General features: G+C 52.6%; 1 protein-coding gene across 1 annotated transcript in view; it reads right to left on the bottom strand.

The window, feature by feature from the left end:
• The window catches only part of EPHA8 (EPH receptor A8), a 53,066-nt gene extending 41,178 nt beyond the window's left edge, over positions 1-11,888 (bottom strand). The window contains exon 1 of the mRNA XM_052793183.1: positions 11,695-11,888. Within this exon, the coding sequence (XP_052649143.1) occupies positions 11,695-11,779 (85 nt within the window). The 5' untranslated portion in view covers positions 11,780-11,888. The remainder of the gene's footprint in view (positions 1-11,694) is intronic.
• Positions 11,889-21,481: the final 9,593 nt, after the last annotated feature.

The raw sequence follows: 21,481 nt of genomic DNA, 5'->3' as shown, positions 1-21,481 counted from the left end.
AGCGGGATGCCACAGCATTGCTGCATGCACAGGGTGAACTGCCCCTGAGTGTCATCTGCTGCCCATGAACCCCACAGCATCAGGCAGGGGAGAGACTTGCCGCTGCCTGATAACCCCCCAACTTGCTCAGCACCTGGGGAAGGACCCCAAGCCCCAGCTCCAGGGTGCAGATCAAGAGGGATGGAGGCTTGGGAGAAGGTGCTGGCAAGGTGCCCTGACCCTTGGGGGTGAGCGCAGTGGGCACCGACACCAGTGCACCCATGCTTCGTCACCCCTCATCAGCACCAGGCTCCCTCAGGGACCTCCAGTGCCTCCAGCTCTCCCCAGTGCTCTTTGCCGTGCAGCCACCCAGTAAGGTCAAGACCATGCTGGATGCTGCGTCCATGCTGGCTGCTTTTCCTCACCCTCAAGCAGCATCAAACTGGACCTCGAGGCAACTTGGCACAGCATCCCTGCTGCAGCACCGGGTCTCGGCTGGTCCCTGGGCTCTGGAGGGATGGTGGTCTCAGTGCAAGGCACCGGCTTGTCATGGTGGGGACGGGGCATGTCAGGACAGCAGCTCCAGCCCCAGCAGAGGCTGGACTCAGCATGATGCTGGTCCCAGCAGCTGGAGGAACGGGTGCCACTTTCATTTACTATTACCAGGCAGGGAAGGAGACAGAGGAGAGAGGGGAGCAGAGACGTGAGCTGGCTGTGAAACGCCCAGATGTCATGCTTCTGACATAGCAGATTAGGAGCTTTTGAGGCATTTATTAATGTTAGCAGAACAATTTGAAAGAATTTCCAGGGCTTCTTGTGTGACTCCATTGGCCCAACAGCAGGCCGAGCCCCTCCACTCCCCGCACGGCACTGCTCCCACTGCTAAAGAGGCCCCTTGCCCTCAGCACGGAGTAATTACCTCGGAGATCTCAAATCCATTTTTATTTGTTATTGTTAATCTGAAGATTTTCTGCCTATTTTCCCTGGGTAATTCACCCAGCAGGAGCCGGGGCTCAGGAGTTTCCCTGCTCACAGTGCAGGATCACAGTCCCGGTGACCCTCAGCAGGCAGGCTGCAGGGAGGGGACCGCTTTCGCAGGCCCTCTCTCCCCCCAGCCATGGTCTTTGCACCCTCTTTCCCACGCTGAGATGCTCAGCGATGGATGCGGCTGCCTCTCGCTTCTCTCCAGGCAGCATGAGGAGCCTGCAGAGACTGGGGTCCAGCTGGAGCACCGCGCCGTGGGGAACAATGCTGAGATCAGAGCAGGCATGGTGGGACGTGCCCCAGGCTTGTCTGCACAGCAGTGTGTGGGACCTGGAGCCAGCTTGCTACACCCCATCCCACCATGTGGACCATATGATTGTCACCCAATCTCATATACATGAAGGAGCTGTCTGCTTGCGGGTGCTTTGGTGCACAAACAACTACACAAGCTTGCATTCCCTGCAACAAGCTCGTGGAGCAGATAGATAGCTCATGCTTCTTTGCAGGAAGAGGGCTAAGTTATTTCTTTTATTCCTTAGCAAGCATTTTAGCCAAGTGTATAGGAGTCCTAAGCATTAAGCCCACTGCAGTGGGCATTGCACAAATACAAAGGCATTGCGTGTCCAAGATCTCTCGCGTTAACTCATGGTATAGCACACATGTCTGTGGATATGAGCATCCATCTAGCAGCACTATTACATGCTGTGGTCAGATATGGGGAGAACAATAGTCTCCCAAAACCCAATCACCCATTTCAGGGAAAGGCTACAGACCAACACCGATGAAACCCACTGCATTGCATGCGACAAATGCCCTGTCCAGCCCCTTGCAGGTGATCTCCCGGCTGTGTCAGTTCTGCGGGGGCGATGCTCAGAAAGATCCCGCCCTTGATGCCAGAGGGCGAGCGAGACCGCCACAAAGGACCCTTTTCAGCTGAAACATTTCTCAGAAAACGTGCCGGTTTGGGAGACCTCTCTCCTACAGCTGGGCAATTCTGTTTGATGTTATGGACTGTCTGCATGTATCAGTCTCAAACTGCGAGCTCCATTTTGTTTTCCTGAGCACCATTTTGTATTTTCCCTATTCTGTGCCTTGGTCTTGACTCGACATATTGAGCCAAAACACCAGGAGGTGTCAGGGGAAATTCTCTCACTGGTGGAAAAGCTGTCAAGCCTGATTGCCCGTTCAAATGGAAGCACCTAGGAGCGAGCAGGTCGCTTCCTCAGTGCCAACTGGGGTCTTGAGACAGAGTCTCACGCAAGGCATACCTACTTGCTCCTTCATAAAGTTGCATCATGTAATGTTGTGTGAGTAGTGCACATTGCAATCTCATAGATGCACGTTATGCAGGAGTCGAAGATTAGGTGTATATATATGTATATGATGTATATGTATAATTTATTTATACCTACATCTTTATTTTTATATCTACATCTATATGTATCTGTATCCATGTCCATGTCCATGCCCATATCTACCAAATTCTAAACACCACTTGGGATGAGCAAGGAAGCCGAGGCAGGGACTAGCATCCAGAGGATGTGCGTTTTGCCTGGGTCCATATATCTATATCTATAAAGAGTGAGTGCTCAGAAACCCTTCCCAACACTTGTGCTAGTGGTTGTGGCTCCTGCAGGGATGTATTACATCCCTACAAACAAAGGCACAGACACCTTGGGGTCCCACATCCAAGCATCCCGGGCTCAGGAATGGTGCTGTGGGAGCCACGGCTGCCCAGCTCAGGGGAACATGGAGACCCTCAGCCCACCGGGGAGTGCATGGTGGGGTGGCGGGACAAGCTCGGGGGTGAGATGCTGGGGGATGTGCTGAGCCCCAGCCTCTAGAAGAACAGTGGGGGACCAAAGAGGGCTCTGAGCTCCCTCGCTAATTGTTAACCCACTGCGGTCCTCACTCTAATTACTCCGCCGTCTCCCTCCCACGCAGGGGCTTTGTAGCGCAGGCGTGGGGAGGAAGGGTCAGTGGGAGCAGCCCTGTTCCCTTGGGCTTCAGTTCCTCTCCATCACAACTTCAAAGCCCTCCCAAGATTCACAGCAAGGCTCTCCCCGATGTAACAACGCCTTTTGCATCGATAATTAAACTCTTATCAGCACGGTTAGCCACTCCTGCTCCCTGCTACCCAAAGACCGGTGGGCTCAGCCCCCACAGCCCCACACAGGTCTGCACACCCCACAGCAGCTCCACAGCCCCAGCCCCACTTGGTGAAGGAATGATATGGGAAGGGTTATCTGCAGCAGAAAGAGAGAGTCGGTGTATGGGAAAGGGGCAGGAAGAGGCTCCCTGAGAGGATGCGAACAAGAGCCAGCAGCATTCATTTCCCATAAGCTCAAACAGAACTTTGAACGGGCAGGTGGGGCCGGGGTGAGTCAGCCATTTGTGTCCCACCATATAATCCAAGGGCATGCTGAATAGCCAGCCATGACCTTTCCAACTCCGGAGGCAAAGCCAAGCAACAAAGCTCTGTCTTACTGGCCTCAGAGCATCACAGGGGGACAGGACGGGATGTTTCGCTTTCAGCTTCCCCCTCCCCAGGACAGTATATATCTTTAAAGAGAGCAAAATAGTTATTTATTCACCAACACACAAGGCCAACCGTTGGGGCTTTGAGGTAAAAGCAGCAAGCCTGGAGGGTAGGTCAGCTCTTCCCATTCGGGAGCTGAGCACAGGGGATGTGCCCCACGGATCCAGGTCAGCACCGCGGCAGTGGGGTGCTGCACACCCGTGCTCCGCCGCACAAGTGGCCAGATCCCGGCAGGCTTTGTCAAGCAGCTGCTTGTCGATGAGGCTGCATGTACTAAGGACACAGCAGGGATGGTGCTCGCATCGGCACCTGCTGGCCTCGGCTGCCCAGAGAGGAAATTTAGGAAAGCATTGTGGGTAGATATAAAAGATGTCACCAAATCCATCAGGAATGTGGGATTTCCACATTTCTGGAAATGCCAGAATCAGGCTGAAAAAAAAAATATTAAAAAGAAACATTTTCAAACAATTGCCATGAAAAAGCAGTGCTGCTTTTTGGATGTGCCCTAATTCCCATTTCAGGATTTCTTCTCAGACCTCCGGATTGTTGCTGTGAACTTTCTGTATTTAATTTTATATCTTTTGTAATGCATCAGGAGTGGTAATGCCCATAAGGACTGCCCAGAGGGTCACCCCTTTTCAGTATACCAGGAGCAGAAGATACTTTGATGTAGGAAGAAAGCTTGTTTGTTCAATCAGTGCTAACAAAAAGCTGCAGTTCAGGTTTTAAAAATAAAATTATCAACCTGATCCTTCCAGACCCTGCATGATATCATGTAAGATAATGTGCAGCGCAAGACCATAACCTGTGGTAGGACTGAGGTGTCATGAAATAGTGTAAAAAATGAAACAAAACAAAACACCCTGAATAAAGTATTTCCAAGGCTAAAAACCTTGAAATTACAGGGCAGCATTTTTTTCCCCAGGAAAAAAAAAAAAGAAACCACATCAAAAGCCAAACAACAAAAAAGTGTTTCCTCTCAGAAATATAGGTGAGAAAATACAGATGTAAAATGCTCATGTTTCCTACTCAGTTTGAGACTCCTGATGCACGTGTGTGGTGGGACAGCCAGGGCAAATTGGGCAGGCTGGCTTCAGCAACCCAGATTAAAGCACACACACGCTCCCCACCTCCAGGCAGGGTGTTACAGCACCAGTGTGCATCCCTGCTTCGTGGCACACACAGGTTTTGGTGCAAATAGAGTGTGTGGTCAGAGCTGGACGTAAATAACTGACTGGAAATGTTAAAAAAACCACAGGCTGTCCCAGGGTTCGAATATGGGGTGTATGGGGCCAGACCTGAGGCTCAGAGTGAGGGGTGAGCACACATTTCCATGTCCCTGGTCCAGGAGCTCGTGCTGGTGGGGAAGGAGCTATTTTGGGCTCAAGGGGTGGCTGGGCTCATTGTAATTCAGGGCAGAAGCTAGAGGAGGAGGTGGGAAGGCTCTGGGGATGGGGGGGCTCAGAAAGGTCAGGGAGGCAAGAAATTCCATGGAAACATCCGATGTGAGCAGGGGAAGGAGCAGGACTGTGGCGAGGCTGGGGAGAGGGCAGGCACTGGGGAGCACCAAGGGCAGCTGAAGGGTCCCTGCAGCCCAGGTGGAGGGCTCTGCAGACTTGGTGTCCCCAGGTCTGGATTTGGCCATCAGGGAGTCATGTGAGTCCTTTCCATCACAATGTCTCCAGCCTAAAGGACAGCAAGATGACATGGACCCGTCCATCAGCAGAGAGGAGCCCGTGCCTTGCACAGCCACACCTTGGCAATTCATTTGGCTAAAGCCCTGCAAGACCTAATCTGTTCAACCCACAGACCATCAAAGGACAGCTTCTTGCATCCCTGACCGGTGTCCCCAAACCCAGAAACTTGAAGAACAGGTAACAGACCTGCACCTGGACCAGGACGTCCTACTTTCCACAAAGCTACCATCCTAGTCTCAAGGACAGGCTGAATATCTCATGCCATCAGTAACGCAATATCGTGACAGTCTAAAAAATTACACAGGAGACTTTTCTAACACAAAATACACCTCTTCTGCTTGTGGTAAGCAAAACCTGTGTAGTACAGACTCGGAGAAATGGGAGCCCTTTCCAGAGGGTTTTGTGCCAGTGTCCTCACGCCAGTCCTGACTCCCTCTTCTCTTTTCTCACATTTGTTGGGTATAGCAAAATAGACATGAATGCTTTTTCAGCTTTAGCTGATGAGGTTTCTGGCTTCTGCTGCATTTTTGGGGAGTCAAAGCTCATGCCAGGCAAGCCCCTAACGCCACCCCAGGTCCTTATCCCAGAGCATGTCAGCGCTTCCACCCCCAACCTGTAAGCCGCATGTCTGCTCGGTTATCTCCTGCCTGTTTGGGATTTTGCAGATTTCTTACCCAAAATCAGGACTCCTTGGTGTCACTCACAGCTGCTTTCCATGCCACCCACAGTGACTCAGGTGGACCTGGCACTGGAGATCTGTGCCTGTAGCAGAGCCCGTGAGCCCATCAACAGTACAAAGCCTGCAGACACCCTGCCCTTCCCACTGACTCTTGCATCCCAGCAGTCCTGGCAAAGATTTGAGTTTTATCCTCTCTGGAGTATTCACTAGGGAAATGTGGATTTTTGCAAATGTGCTCACTTATCTGGGTTATCTGAAGGGGCTTTGGATGGCAGTTTTTCAGACTGTCGGGTGCTTTTTCCCTGATTTCTCTGAGGACATCTTTTGCTCTCACACCAGTTGGCCACCCTAAACCATGTCTAGCTGTTTGTATCCCAGTGACATTTTTAAAGCAAGTTAATTTCTTTTAAAGGCAATTACTTTGCTCTCTTAAAAATAGCTTTCTAAAATGGAATATTTTCATGGACAAAAATACCAATACTAAAAATGTTTGAGGGGACAGGTTGAATATCTCATGCCACCGGTAATGAAATATCACAAGAGTCCTTAAAAACTGTATGGGAGATACGTAACACAAAAGGTATTTCATCCAAGGAAAGATCCGGTGACCTGTGCGCACCCTTGATGCTGGGATGGAGCTGGTCTATCTAGCTGCAGCCAGTGCTGTTGCCACTCACTTACATGGTTAAGGCATTTTAAATATGAGAAACTGGAGACAGAGCAGATGATACCACAGGCACAACCATGACACCAGGGTTGGAGGAAAAAAAATACGAGAGAGAGGAACCTGCAGAGCCCTATCCGCTTGTGCCCATGAGGGGTGTGAGGCACCCAGTTGCACTCAGCATACTTTCATGGCAGAAAAATATGGGCTCTTAAATCTAGCAAGGAAAGCCTAACAAGAACAAATGGCTGGAAGTTGAATCCAGGCAAATTTGTATTAGGGAAAAGAGGGGTCCAATTTTTTAAGGCTGAGGCCAATGGGCCATTGGAACAAATTATTGAAGGCAGGGATTGGTCTGCCTTTGCCGATGTCTTCAGATAAATGTTGAATACCTTTCTGGATGGCATCCTTAGGCCAAACACAGTTCATTAGGCTTTATTGGTGTGGCTGAACCTGACCCGTAAAGGAGTTACGTCCTTTATGTGGTTATTTATGACCTTAAGTACCACACATCTACACAGGCAGGACATGGGGGTTTTTTCCTTTCTTTTTGAAGGAAATATGACTGTGTGATCCCGCCGCTCACTTTTGAACTACCAGGGCTGAAGGGGTTAATCGTTTCTCTGTGACAGAGGAATAATTTTGAGTGTTGGTCATGCAAACACACTGGGGTTAGGAGAATGAACTATCAAAAACTGTCAGGGTATGAATAGAGTTATCATATGAATGGATTTGCCCCTGGAGATAAAGGCAGCACTGAAGGCTGCCAGCGAGGCGAGCAGGGACGTACGGAACACAGGACCCGACCGAAACAAAGAGCGGAGGTGTCAGGATATCTTGATGAAACCAGCGTTCCCCGGAGTCTTGCCTGCCAGGACCCACGCGTGCTGACCCCAGCGGGATGTGTGGGACGAGCCGCTCTCCCTCCCTCCCTGGCTGAGCATCTTATGGGGCTGGGGTTCGTTGTTTGGTGGTTTTTTTTTTTCTTTTGGGTAAAATATTTTTCTAATAATTTCTCAGCAATCGAAAAAATAGGGAATTCCTTCATCCCTGTAGTAATTCACTGGGTTTTCAGTTGTATTTAATTTTGGATTCATCAGATCTATTTCCACCGTCACCAAAATGGGTGCCCATTTATTTTCACTGTAAATAAACCCCTCATGATTTCAGGAAACAAGAATTCAAGGAGAATGGAAAAAAGCTCACGGAGTAGGTGCATTTTGTGTACTGTTGTGTTATTTTTCTGCAAATTTTGTGGTTTCATTATCCAGAAGTTTTATAAGCTATTAATACAAGAAGGATGGAAATGAAGATGAGACCAGAAACATATCCCCGTGAGCCTGCCTAAAATCATGCAAGTATTTGCTTTATATCAGCATTTTGGGAGTAATCAAAAAATTACACAACCCAAATTATTTTTTTTTTTTTTTGCAAACGTAGCCAAAATCAGCTCCCTGTTTTAAACTAATGCTTCTCTGTCCCCCCATCACCAAAAGTCTGTATACCTAAAACATCTTGTTTCCAATTCTTACAGAGGATCACGGCATCCTCACAGCCTTTTTACAACTGCAAAAGCTATTTCCTCTCCCTTTCAGAGCTTTGCTTCTCCCGCAGCCCTGACTTCGGCATTGCTGCAGAAGGGGTAGAAAAGTAGCTCTGAATAAAAATGCAGATAAGTTTTTTACCTCTTTTTCTGTTTGAGCAGAGGGGTAATTAATGAGATTACAGTTGAGAGATTAGCAGGGGAGATTGCCACACAAGCTTTCTCTGGCCCCCATTTCGGCAGCACAGCAAGCTGCTGGGTTTTCCCAAGGACCCTGGTGCTCTCCCGCACCCCATCCTTGTTGCGAGGATGAACAAAACATCTCCATCACCGACCCCGTGGTGCGGGGAAAAGGCGAGCATCCCTGTGTCATCAGCTCTGCATCCTCACCAGTACGCTCCCTGTACATCGCCCTATCCCCATCACCTGCTGTTTGCCTCGGCCATCCCTACGTGCCCTGAAATGCTGGGGGACATGTCCCTGGGTCCCCCTTCCCTGCTGCACCATGTTCCCCACTGAGGTACCACCCAAGCTCACCCGCGGGCCATGAGGTCTGTGCTGTGATGGGGAGGAAGGTCGCCCACCTCATGGATGGAGGGCAGAGCTGAGCTGGAGGCATCACCTGGGAGGGAGCAGACCCCAGCAGCAGCATTTGAAGTGCCATTTTCCAGCAGAAAATAAAATTTTGTCACTCCCTGCCCAAGCCCCAAATGTGGTAATTTCTGCTTGTCTGATTTTCTTTCAATACAACAAAGATATTTCATATTTTATTATTGCACTTCAATTTGCAGTGTCATATAAAATACCTGCTTTAATATTTTTGCCTATGTAACTTGGTGTGTAATAGTGTAAATATTTTAGTCTATCACACTATCTTCATATTATTGAAAATAACTTTTCTACCTCCCTGCTCTAAAGCAATTTAACAATTTCAGACAAAACTTTTTTTCAGTGCTCCAAATGAAAATTTTCCACATCCTGCAAATTTTCACCCACCTAGAAAAATATCTGAGTTTTCACTTTCAATGCATTTTGCAATGGCTGTCGTGCTGAAATGTGGGGATTTCCCAAGGAATGGTGATTTCCTTTTTCTCCCATTTCCAGGGCACCCACTGCATGCAAAACTGAAAGGAATAAAAAATATAAGCTCAAAACTTCTTGGAACAAATCTTTCAGAAAAGAGAAATGCACTGGGAGCTCTTGGAAGGGGAAGAAAATCAGACTAAAGCCATTTCTTCAGGTTAATATACGTCTTTATATACCAATTGCCTCCCAATACGCACACACAGAGTGCAGCGCACACTGGCCTTAAATTTGCTTTGCAGCTGTAATTTTCTACCCTGCAGCTCTTGAGCATTGGGTTTTCTTGGTAGCATGGCCAGAGATGCACGGCAAGAAGCAGACCATGGCTGTGGCAGCAGGCAGAGGTCACGGTCAGCAGCAGCGGGGCACCTTTGTGCACCACGGCTACACCCTCACACCGTGCCCGCAAGTGCCACATGCTGTAGAAATGGGGTAGCAAAGCCCAGCACAACCGGAGTGCAGGAGACACCAGGGCAGTGCTGCACTTTGCAGCATTTCTCCACATTTCTAGTCCCATCTCCATGCCAGGGCGTTCAATGACCGGCACCGCAACCGCGCCGGCATGGATGCTGCCACCAGCCCATCCCCGCACCCAGAGATGCTGGGAGCTGGCAGGAGCCTGCAGCCACATCCCCAGCTCCACTGTCTGCATTGTGGGGCCCAGCTGACACTGAGCTGCCCCGTGCCACTGCAGACCGGTGTCCCGGTACCCATGGAGGCACGAGCATCCTTAGAGGGGGTGAACAGAGCACCACCAGCTTTCTGCAGGGTCCCACACTTTGTCCTGATGCCGCCCAGCACCTTCTGCCCAGTCTAACCCAGATCCAGCCCGCTTGGTCTTCCCCAGAGCCTGGCTCATCCCCAGCCCCATGCATCCCCCTGATCAAGGCTGTTATTGAGACTAGCTTTCCTTTCCAAAAAGTCTTGCGGGAAACCCAGGTCTTTCCAGCTGGGGACAGGCAGACAGCAGTACAGGGCCTGGCTGTCCATACAGACGCCATAAAACCTACCCCAGCAACCAGCAATCTCCTCCACAGAGGAAAGCAAAGAGGCCCCAGCCTCGCTTGTCTGTGCCCAGCGTTAGCTGAGTTCAGGCAGGGCTACTTGGCTTTGCAGGGCTGCAGCGCCGAGACCCCCGGGCAGCGCGGGCAGCATCCTGCACTTCACTCTGCCCAGGGCTCGGGGTACAGGGCAGCTGCTGCACCATGGAGTGGAGGGCGAGCAAGGGCTGGGGGTGTCGGGGAGCTGGATTCTCATCCTACACCCACACAGCCCATCCCCAGCAGTGAAAGCCCAATGCATTCCCCCAAAAAGGCAGGAAAGCCAGTGGGGAAAGGAGCAGGAGGAGTACCAGGAAGCAGACAGCTAGCATAAAACAGGGTTAGGACCAGCAAATAGCCAGAAATGGGTAATAGAGGTGAGGAAGACAGACTGGGTTGGAGGCGAGGTGCGGGTGGGTGTTGGAAGATGGCAGCAGGTGCAAGGACCCAGCCCGGCAGGATGCCGCAAAGTGCACGAGGCATCGCGGTGCCAGCCTGTGGGCCTCAGCAAGCCAGAAGGATGGCAGGGATGCAGGGGCAGGAGAAGGGAGGGATGCCACTGCCGCCACTGGGTAGGGACACCAGCACCGGGACTCGCTGCAGAGGGCTGCACCGTGCTGGCCGCGGCTCTCAGGCGTAGCAGAAGGGAGGAAGGATGCTGCTGCTGGTGCCAAGGACACGCTCGGGAGCGGGAACAGCAGATCTCCGGGTGATGAAGATCAGCAGACCTGGGAAGCAGCCATGCTGCCGCTGCCAGTGCAGAAGAAGGCAGGCGAGCGGGTGGGTGGCAGGCAGTGGGAGCAGCGCTGCCGAAGCTGAGGGGGGCCCGAGATGCCGGAGCAGGGTTGCACTGCTGACAAGGGCCGGGGATGAGTGCAGCCAGCAGCAGGGTAGACTGGTTGGGCAGAGGGAGCAGGCCTGACGTGGCTGGCACCGAGATGTTGGGAGAGGGTCCCTGGCTGCATCCCTGCTTTCTACTTCAGAAGTTTCCAGCCCATTCCTTCATGACAAGTTTCCCACCCGAGTGCCCTTCCAGCTCCCCACATCCTCCGCACACCTTCCCTTGCCCACCTGCTTGCTCCATTGCAGCCCACGCCACCCGGCCAGCACACACGGCCCCGCACTGCCACCAGCTCTGGTGATGGGGATCGCCATGGCTGAGCTGGTGCCTGTGTCCCTGTCCCCTCTGCAGCCATCCCTCCACGCTGCAGCAGAGCCCTTGCAGGGGAGGCCGGTCAGAGCTGGCAGGCATTGCTGCAGAAATCAAGTCCTTCTGCCCAGCTCAGAAGTTTAGCCTCCAGTGCAAAAGCTCCAGGATCAGGAAACTCAGGCAGGCAGGAACCTGGAGCTGCGCTCCCCTGGGAAGAGGGAGAAGCTAAGCCCGACAGAGCGAGCAAGCCCAAGTGGACACATCCAAACAGCCACAGCGATCCCACAGGTCCCCCCCAACACTGCCCCGTCACGCCAGGGCCACCCCGGTTCTTACCTTCACTGGTGGTGGCAGAGAGGCAGGCAGCCAAAGCGATGACGATGGAGAGCGAGGATGTCAGATCCCCCTGTGCCCATGCCATGATCCGGCAGGGCCACCAGGCACGGGACAGGGCCACCTCGGTTGTCCCAGCACCTCTGCGAGCGAGCGCCCAGAGCTACAGCACACGCCGGCTAATGCAAAGGCACTTTGCGCACATTGCTCGCATCCACACAGGCGAGCGGCTCGGCAGGGAGGGAGCAGCCTGCCTGTCACTGCTCGCAAGCCAATGGGGTGGGTGGGCTCTGCAGCAAGCCCCCCTTCCCGCACCACACGCGCACGCTGTACCCAGCCCGAGCATCCATCCGGACGGTGGGCTCCCGCTCCCCACTGCTATCCCTCCTCCCTCCCTCGTAATGCTCGAGCAGCCCCCACTGCTTCTCGCGCTCCCCAACCCTCTTCGCTTTTCTTGTCCAGCTGCTGCAAGAGCCAAACTTGCAGCCTGAGCTGTGGCCTGGCGAGGAGCTCTGCACTCAGTTGGGGTCAGGTGTGAAGGGGATGGGGTTGCCCTTCAGTCCCAGTGTGCACAGAGAGGAAAACCCCTTGCACATGCTCCCTTTGCATGTCTGGGGCCGGGGAAGACAGGCAGAAACCCCCCCCCCCCCTTGATGCTTTCCATGCCACATCGTCCTGGGATAGATACTCTCTGCTCGCCCTTGAGCTGGGTCAGCGGGAGCAGGGGACAACACAGCCAGGGCTGACAACACCCAGCCTGTTTACAGCCACATTGGCTGCCTGAGAGAGGGCCAAGCCCTTCAAAAGCAGAATTTGGGAGGACACTGCAGTTGTCCCATGGTGGGCGACGCCAGGCGCTAGGCAAGGGTGCACTGCAACTGGGGTCTGGGCTGCCTCGAGAGCACAGAGCAGCCTCCTCACAGCCCTACTGAGGACGCCTCTATGTCCCTCTTGCTTGGAGCCACCAGAATTGGCGAGCCAGGTGAGTACCTTGCTCAGCATTAAACACTTGGCATCTGTCAACAGACCCCCTACAGTGGCCACAACTGTTTCCCCATCTAAATGCTGAACGATCACTAATACCTGCCCATGGTAACCACAGATGCTGACTCCCACCTATGCCACGTGCGGTAGGGTTATTTGCTCTTCCATGTGCTCATGACCAGGGAACTGATGTATGATTGCAGCCCTCCCCTGCCCCCAGCAACTCACCCCAGGAAAAGGCATGTGAGGGAGGATGGGCATCTCCCTCTGTTGACTGTCAGGCCATCCCTTGGATAAAGCTCAACCCAACTTGCTCAGTGGGCTTGGGGGGGGGGGGGAGTGTCACACACCCTCCATCTTACCCTGGATCCCAGCATGTTCCCTGGAGATGCTGGACCCCATGCTGGGGCACCCCACAGCGCTGCCAGCAGCTTCCTACCTGCTGGGGTGAGAGGGGCTCCCTGCCCGTCTCACAGCACGTGGTGGCAATAATTCCCCATTCAGAATGGATGAGGACTGTGCCTGCAGTGTCTGCACCACTCATCACCAGGATCTGGGAACGGCCCAGGGCGTCAGGTCCCTCCAGGTTTTTTTGTTCTGCCTGCCTGGGAAGCCATCCGTCTGGAGACAGTGCTGGAGAGATCCTGTCATCAGCAGTATCATGGGATAGGCTTGCAGAGCAGCTCCAGCAGGGACACATCCATGGCTTGGGGAGGACTCCAGCAGCTCCCAAGGCAGCTGGCAGAGGCTGAGCGGTGCCGTCTGGCAGGGGGTGCAGCTAAGCAGTTGTCTTTGCAGTGCACCTTGGAGCAAAGGGGTCAGGGCTGGTGGTTTCCTGAATAGCACCAAGCCACCAGGAAGCCCCAGAGCAGTGCTGATGCCATGATGGTTGCACCCCTGCAGGTGGTGGGAGAGCTGATTTTCCGCCAGCTATCACATTGCTACTCCAACCCAGCAATCTCCTGGTGCTGAAAGGGCTTGTCACAGCTCAGTGCTGGATCCCTCAACTCTTTGTCACCCAGTGACCAAGCAGAGCCAGGCATGCCAGAGGGATGCCGTCCACGCTGCCGTCATCTCAGCCCCAAGCTCTGGAAATGAACCTCTGGGGAAGCAGAAGCCAGCTTTGGCCTTGCAGTACTGAGTGAAGTCTGCTCCCAGTGTGATGCTCTAACACAGGGGGTTAACCCTGCAGACCTCCAACAGAACCCAGGCACCCACACAGGATCTCCAGTCCCCTGGTACCATCCCAGCCCCACATGTCCCAGGAATGTGGGTCTTGCAGGGGTGTTCAGGGCCACCAGATATTGCACCTCCCCACAGCTTTTGGCTTTGCTGTGACCCAGGAGCCTAGAAAAGCTGTGGTGGTTGGGCACTGTTACACAATGTAAAGCAGCTTTGCAGGAGCCAGGACACAGTGACTCCAAAATAGTGTGCCCCAAATCCCTCCCAGGGAATGGGAGGCCTCTCAGATACACTGTCAGCTTTGGGGAGAGAGGATGACATGTACTGGGGTGCCTGCGTGCAGTGGTGGGTGCAGCAGGGTGCTGAGCCTTGGTGGAGGACTGTGCTGGCTCAGTGTGAATGGCATACCGTAATGCAGTGCATGCACGCTGGGCACTGAAGGGGTGTGGGAGTAGGGGCAGGCATCCTGGTTTCACTGGACACTTGGTTTTGCGGTCAGGATGTGCCTCGTGCATAATTAGCGTATGTGCCTGCAGGCTGGGCACTGTCGGGAGTGCGTGAGCTGGTACAGGATGGAAACACTTGAGAAAGAGCCTGGGATGCTGCTGCCTGGAAATGCGGACCCTTTCCCTACCAGGATACACATGCAGCCGCAGACACAGTCCAAGGCATCCCAGAAACCCCAAACAGCCCAGGAACCAGACACGTGGAGGGCATCACACCAGCATCCCTGGCCGTTCTCCCCATCTGCATCCCTCCCCAGGCTCCCAATCACCTCTCCCTGGCCTGAGCTGGATGGGGCACAATGCCTGCCTGCCAGCTGCCTCCCCCATCTCACTGCGTGCTGCTGCCTCCGCTCCTTGGTGAGTCTCTTGCCGTCACCACGTCCCTCAGACGTGGTCCTGCACCTGGCTGTCACGGAGATGGGGAGGATATTTATAGATGCTGCGGAGAGAGGAAAGCACAGCTCAGACAGTGAGGATCAGCAAAGGAGGGGAGCCAAGCCTGGCTATACCCCCTTTTAGCATGACCCAAGTCATTGTGCATTTACCAGGGAGACCACAGCCTCCTCACTAACTCAGCAGCTCAGACCTGAGTGGCTGTTGCCCCTTTCACCCAGCTTTGCACCCAAGGATTGCCCATCACGGGCCTGCCAGAGCAAATCTGTGCCTGGGCTAGCAGGGAGGACAGCCCTGCCTCCCTCCAGTGTCCCTGCTCCTCCTGGGTCAGGAAAGCAACATCCAGGCACTTCTGCTTTCCTGTAGCATTTGCAGGGCCAGGCGCCTCCGGGTCAGGGCTGGTGCAGGCAGCACGGGTGGCAGTCATTAAGGGGATGACACCATCTCCAGGACCCATGTCTCCCCGTGTCAGGCCACCAGCAGACCCAGGTCCCCCCTTCAACCCTGCAGGGAAGGGAACACTCAGGGCAGGGAGCAGAGCCATGTTGCAGGTCTCTGTAACCCCCTGATGCCTGTCCATCTGTCTGTCCCCTGCTGTACATCCCTTTGCCAGGAGGAGGAGCGCTGAGACGTGATGGGGAAATAGGTGCCCTCTCCCAAGCCCAATGTGCATCCCTGTCCCACTCACACGGTGTCTGCGGGAGGAGGAGGAGGATGAGCTGAGTGAGTCCCCAAGCACAGGCAATGCCACACAGAGGTCCAGGATCCTCCTGGCAAAGCCGTGCCCCCCTGCAGGGTGGGGGGACAGGAGTCCTGGGTGGGCTTTCCCCACACAAATGGCCATGCACAATGCCCCCTCCATCTCTTGCACAGACAACAGCCCTGAATCCAAAGACCTTTTAAAACTTGGATTAAACAAGTCGGGCTTCTTGTCCTGAGCCCTCTACCCTGGCCTCCCCAGCAAAGCCCTGGGAGCAGCAGGATAGGAGCGGAATGCTGTACCCATGCAGGTTGTACATCCCCATTCTGCACTTTCATGTGGCAATGGCATCCACCAGAAAAACTTGCGTTTTGTGCCCCAGCCTTAGCTGTTAGCAGTAATTTCCAGTGAACTTCAGCGTACCCCATGTAACGATGCAAGTGGACAGCCCTTTAAACTGGCATCTAATATATAAATATGCTGACAAGTTATCTATATCGTTATAACAATTCATCTGGAGCAATACCTGTGCTACATCAGTATCACTAACTCCTCGTGCTGTATCGGGGCTGGGACAGATTGCTCAGCAGCAAGGTCAAGCATCACAAGGACCATGTCTCACCTCCTTCCTGCCTCCTGGGCAGCCTGCACAGGGCTCTTTTCCCTCTCCAGCACCCTGAGGGCTTTTGTTTTCCTAATGTGTCAGGCCCCTATTTCAGCAAGGTGCCTGCCTGAGGAGCAGGCCAGGTGGTGCCTTCCCTGTTAGCCCCAGGGACTCACCAGTATCCCCATCACCGCCTGGCCTCTTCCCCAGCAGAGCAGCCATAGAGCCAGCATCTTTCACGAGATGCCACGGCCGAAAGTCTTGCCTAGCCTTTCACCGTGGCCAGGTGGAGGATGCTGCTTCCCTCCTCATTACCATAGGTGGGTGCCTGGTTTCTTCCATTAATGCCAGCGGAGAGTGTCAGCTCTTGGCATCAGTCGTGACGAGGTGCGACTGTGGGAGGACCTTGGCCAGCTGAGCAATCAGCACCAGATTAATTCAGGTCAAGGCTGGGGAGGCCTGGCGTGCCTTTCTTCCTTGTCACTATCAGAAATGATGTGTATTAATATCCTTTATATTAAAAAAAAAAAATCTTATCATAATTTTTCCTCGTTGAAGGGGATGGTTTGGAATTGGAATTGAGACAAACACAAGCCAGGAGCAGTGGCTGCAGAAGGGGAGAGTTTAAGAAAGGCCTTTTGGTAATATCCATCGTTCCCTTATCAGTGAGGATATTAAACGTATTGAAATGCTAAGCAGCTCTTTAATGGCTGTCTCTGATTTTCATTAAACAAGCAGGGGATGAGCAGGAGGGAAGGGGATGCAGCACTGTTCTCTCTCTAAGAAATTCTGATTGCTGGATATTAACGGCATTAATGTTCTTTTATCCAAGAGCGCTGGGGTTGTGCTTACCGCCTTGCCTATTTTCTGTCTTGCTGAAGTGGAACTAAGTCTCTGCTCCCCAAGGTGGGCGCACAGTTGCTGTGAAGCTGTTAGGGACCAGGGTTGTATAGAGATACAAAGCAAGAGTCTCCCAGGGACTATTTTTTTGGTACAAGTATCTCCAAGCTCCACCCTGTCCATGCTGCCCAAAAGGACATAGAAGCCCATGCCTTGACGGGGCAGTCTGGCCCTGAGACGAAGAGGGGATGAGGAGTCAGAAGAAGTTTAGCCCAGGTGAAATCACCACAATAGCCCCAGGCCCAGGCTGGAAGCACTACCTGCAAGCCTGGAAATAGCGCAGCCCTTATCCTGAGGGATGGTGAGGGATGGGCTGCCCCTTTGAAACAGATATGGCAGTAAGTCCTGGCGATCCACAGGCATCTCCAGGCATGGAGAAAAATGCTTCTGTGCACTGTCTGAAGGGAGGACTGGGCAACATCTCTGCCCCCCCTCTGCATCCAGTGCTGTAATGACTTGAGGGACCACCCCTCAGCTTCCCAAATGGGGACAGTGCCATGGGGAGCATTGGAGGAAAGACATCATAGCATGTAGTGCCTCAGCATGAGCACAAAAGCAGGGCTGGGTCCACAGCAGAGGCTTTGGGGTGCTCTGCAGAGGGTCTCAAGCCTGATTGCAGTGCTGGCATGGCCAGCTGAATGCTTGTAGGAGCTCCAGCCCACAATCGCAGTTCTGACACCCAGACAAGGCTGTGAGAGCCTCTGGATTTCTCTGCAGACAGCCCAAGCAATGATGCTTTGCTGGCTGAAGAAGCAGAGATGCAACACACAGTCAAGTCCCAGCACTTCAAAGACACATCAGGAAACAAAACCCATGAATCAGGCACTAAAATGGCACAAGAGGCACAAATATACCTCACCACTCTTAATATCTCTCCTTTGCCTTCCAGTTTCTAACCTTGGCATGCACATGGCTCCATTCTGCACAGTCACAGAGGCCAAAGGCTTTGCTGTTATAACCATATGCCTCCAGGACCTGGGGCTTGAAAGCATCCGAAAATAACACAAGGCTGCCCATGGTATCGTGAGAGTCAGCAACAATGGAGGAAGGCAATCAACCAGCCAGCTGAAGTCCCCTCTCCCCATCCAGCGTACATGCATTTGGAAAAGAAAGGGACAGAGGGACAGCCCTGGTGCTCTCTTGGGAAAGGCTGGTACAAACAAACAGAAATTAGCTGGAGCTAATAAAACAGGGGCCGCCACTAGCCCAGGCATCACTGAGTGTATTTTATCCCAGTCTCCAGAGCACAGCAGCTCTGATATTGCCGAAGGGAATGGCTTTGTGGGCTAAGCAGGTGGTTTGAAATGTTTAGACTTTGCGAAAACATAGGGTCCCTGCAGGGGTTGCAGCTGAGCCTGCAACCCAGTTCACTACCCCTCCGCCACCCAGGACCCCGGCATCATCCTGCTCTGGGGCATCCCTTGCATTTCTTGAACCCAGCTTGTGCTTCTTTCCTCCCAATTTATTCCACACCTTTTTCTTCTCTCCCCTCTGTCCTTGCTCTTTTCTTTCTTGTGCATGGGTTGTTCTCTCCTGTCTCCAGGGCTTTATCCCTCATGGACAGAACTGCTTTGTGTCTGCCAGATGGCAGTGGCACCTCAGTCCACATCCCCTGCCACCCACTGCCTTCTCTGTTTGCACAGCTGGTCACTGCTTTGCTCCCTGATACCAGCTTCGTCTTTATTCTGCCTGCACCATCAGGCTTCTCCAGTAGCAATGAGTCGAGTGCTGTCCAAGGCACCCAAAACCCACATTAGTTGTGCTATGGGATACAAATCCTCCATAAGATCAGAAGGGGCACTTCCATGGTTGTTTCTTCTTGGGGTTCCCAGACCAAAAGTCAAGCCTTTCTCTGGACACTGGCAATGAGATGGAAAGTAAAGCAGAACAACCCACACCAGCCACCTCCAGAGTCCTGCAGCCTGCCTTGGAAGTACATTACAGCAAGTGTAAACACCCTCCAGTGTCCCCAGCCTCTGCCATCCCAAGCAAAAGATTTCTGCTTGGCCCCAAACCACTGGTGCTAACGGCATAGCCACAAGATGGGCAGAAAATACCTTCAGACCCATCTCAGGCATCCTTTGCGCTGCCAACAAAATGCACCAATAGCTGCCTAAACTTCTGGCTTTAATTCAAGCACATTGTTTCTGCTGGCAGTGGAAATCTCAAAGAGACTTAATTATAGAGCTGGGCAGACACAGGTGTAATCCTTTTGAAAGCTTACAATGAGACACTTTCCAAAATTAATTTTGACACTGCAAAAATAACCAAACAGAGCTCCATTTAAAATGGGGTGAGTGATTGGGGAACAATAGTGAAGCAAATGGGAACACCCACAGCCACTTCAGAGCTCAGCCAGGATTGTCCCTTTGCAGAGAGGGACACTGGTCAGGCATAAGCTGCAAACGTATTGGCTCCCTGCCAGCGGTACCTGGGTCCCATTTGCCTGGGCTATACTTTCACAGAGCTGGGCTCTGCCTTTATCATTTGTCACCTTAGGAAATTTGGGAACAGGCGACCACCATGCAAAGGTGGGGCTGGCAACCGCAAAGGACGGTCCTAAGCCAAGATCTTCTCCTCCAGTTTCTGTTGCACATCCCAGGATCCCCAGCTGCAGTTTCAGGTTTAATATTTGCTTTTTCTGATAATGAAGTCCAGCTATATCGGGGACCATGCCACCAGCTGGGACTATTTAGTATCCAGCATAGGTCTCTGTGTATGCAGTCTGGAGCCTGCCTCCTGCCCAGGAGCCGTGTTCCTTCGTGTGGGATGTTGGATGTAGGACTATTCAGGAAGAAGTGGAGCTACCCACCCAGCCCTGGCTATTACACAAAGTTATAAATAACTTGGTTACCTTGGGTAACCTTGTAGAATTGCAGCCTAATTTCCTCAAACATCCAACTCTCCACCTTATTTCACTGAGATTTAACTCCCTGTGGGGTGTGAGGGGTCAGTGAAAAGCCCTTCGTTAGTTCAAGGGTCAGCAGAAGATGAACAAACAAATCGAGATTTTGTAAAGAGTGTGTATTTAATTAATACTGTCTCAGGAACTAATTAACAGATTCACTTGGAAATTGTCAGGAATATAATCTATGTTTCAAGGGTAGGTGGCAAAGGGTCAGGGAGGACATGTTATGTATTTCACACAGAGAGAAGGACTCAGATCTGGGAATCAGATGTAGACAAAACCCAGCCTTTGGCTGGGAGCTGAGGGATCGCTGCAGAAAGGACCATGCAGGACCACGCTGTTGCTGCAGCTGGAGGCAGAGGAGAAGGCACATCTCTCTTCCAGAGCCTCGCTTGCTCAGGGTCAGCAGGAGGCTGTTTGCTGCTCCCAAAGGTCAGTGCAAGCAAGTCCAAGCTGCACAGAGAAGCAAAGAGCTGTTTAACGCAGTCACTGCGCTTTAAAGAAGCCAAGGCTGGCAGCACACAGCATCACTGGGTGGCTCTGGCTGCCAACCCACAGCCTCTTTACAGCTAAACCAGCCACGATGCTGCTGTGTCATCTCACAGCTATCTCAGCTTTGCCCCTGGATAGTCTTCAAGGGCTTACCCAAAACGTGTTACGCTCCTGCCTGCTCATCTGAAGACAGTGGCATCAGCAGGAGAGTCAGGAGCAAGAGGTCACGTTGCCAGATTCTGGCATCACTTTTCTCCATGCCATGTTTTCAAACATGGGATTTACCTAGCCCCCAGCATGGGTGAAGTTTATTTGTCCTCTGGTTTGGGGAATTTGGGCTAAATTGAAGTCAAGCGGCTTCAGAAGGGAGCTTCATCAAACTCCAGATATTACAGGGCCTGAGACAAGTGCCCAGGAAATGGCAAGACAGCCATGCAACGGTCATCTTCTTCCCGCTCCAACTGACAGCAAGCTGTCTCTAATTTTTAAATATATACAGGTTTTGCCATTCTGTCTTTGCAAAGAGTCTCTCCATAAGGCAAAGTAAAAAGAGCCCCAAGCGAAGCTGATTTAATCACTCCAGCTTTCCCATGGGTTGTTCTTCTCTCCAGTACCCCATCCTGAGGACCTTGCAGCAAAGCTCCTCGCCCATTGCTAGCAGCCCCTGCATGGGCCCTGTTGTGTTGTCTGAGGTCCCATGGGGCACCAGGCCCTGGCAAGAGACTATCCAAGGCCTTGGTCTGCCTGCAAGGCAAGACGCTGTCTCCTGCCTGGGCATCTCAACCCACCAAGGCACCACCCCTAGGACCATATCTTCCTTCCAAGCTATTTTTAGAAATACTTCTCAAGAAGCTAGTCATTCTCCTTTGTAACAGTGTGGCTGGGGTCCCAAAGTTCCCTAAGAGAGTATTTAGGCAATAGGCTCCCTTTGAAGGCAGCTCTGCTGCCAGTTGCACTTGTCCTGACTGTGCCATGCCCTGAGGGTCTCTCATCCCAATCTAGCCACTGAAAGTTTTGTGGTAGACTCCATTCCCCTTGTTTGTCTCATCTGGCCATGCAGGAGGACATCCCCTAACATCTTCTACTACTTTGGTCCTCCAGTTACAGCACTTGGGTCTTGG

This window comes from Harpia harpyja, chromosome 7, assembly GCF_026419915.1.
Source record: "Harpia harpyja isolate bHarHar1 chromosome 7, bHarHar1 primary haplotype, whole genome shotgun sequence".
Taxonomy (NCBI): domain Eukaryota; kingdom Metazoa; phylum Chordata; class Aves; order Accipitriformes; family Accipitridae; genus Harpia; species Harpia harpyja.
The sequence above is the reverse complement of the archived record's forward strand: the minus strand, read 5'-3'. Positions and strand labels throughout refer to the sequence as shown.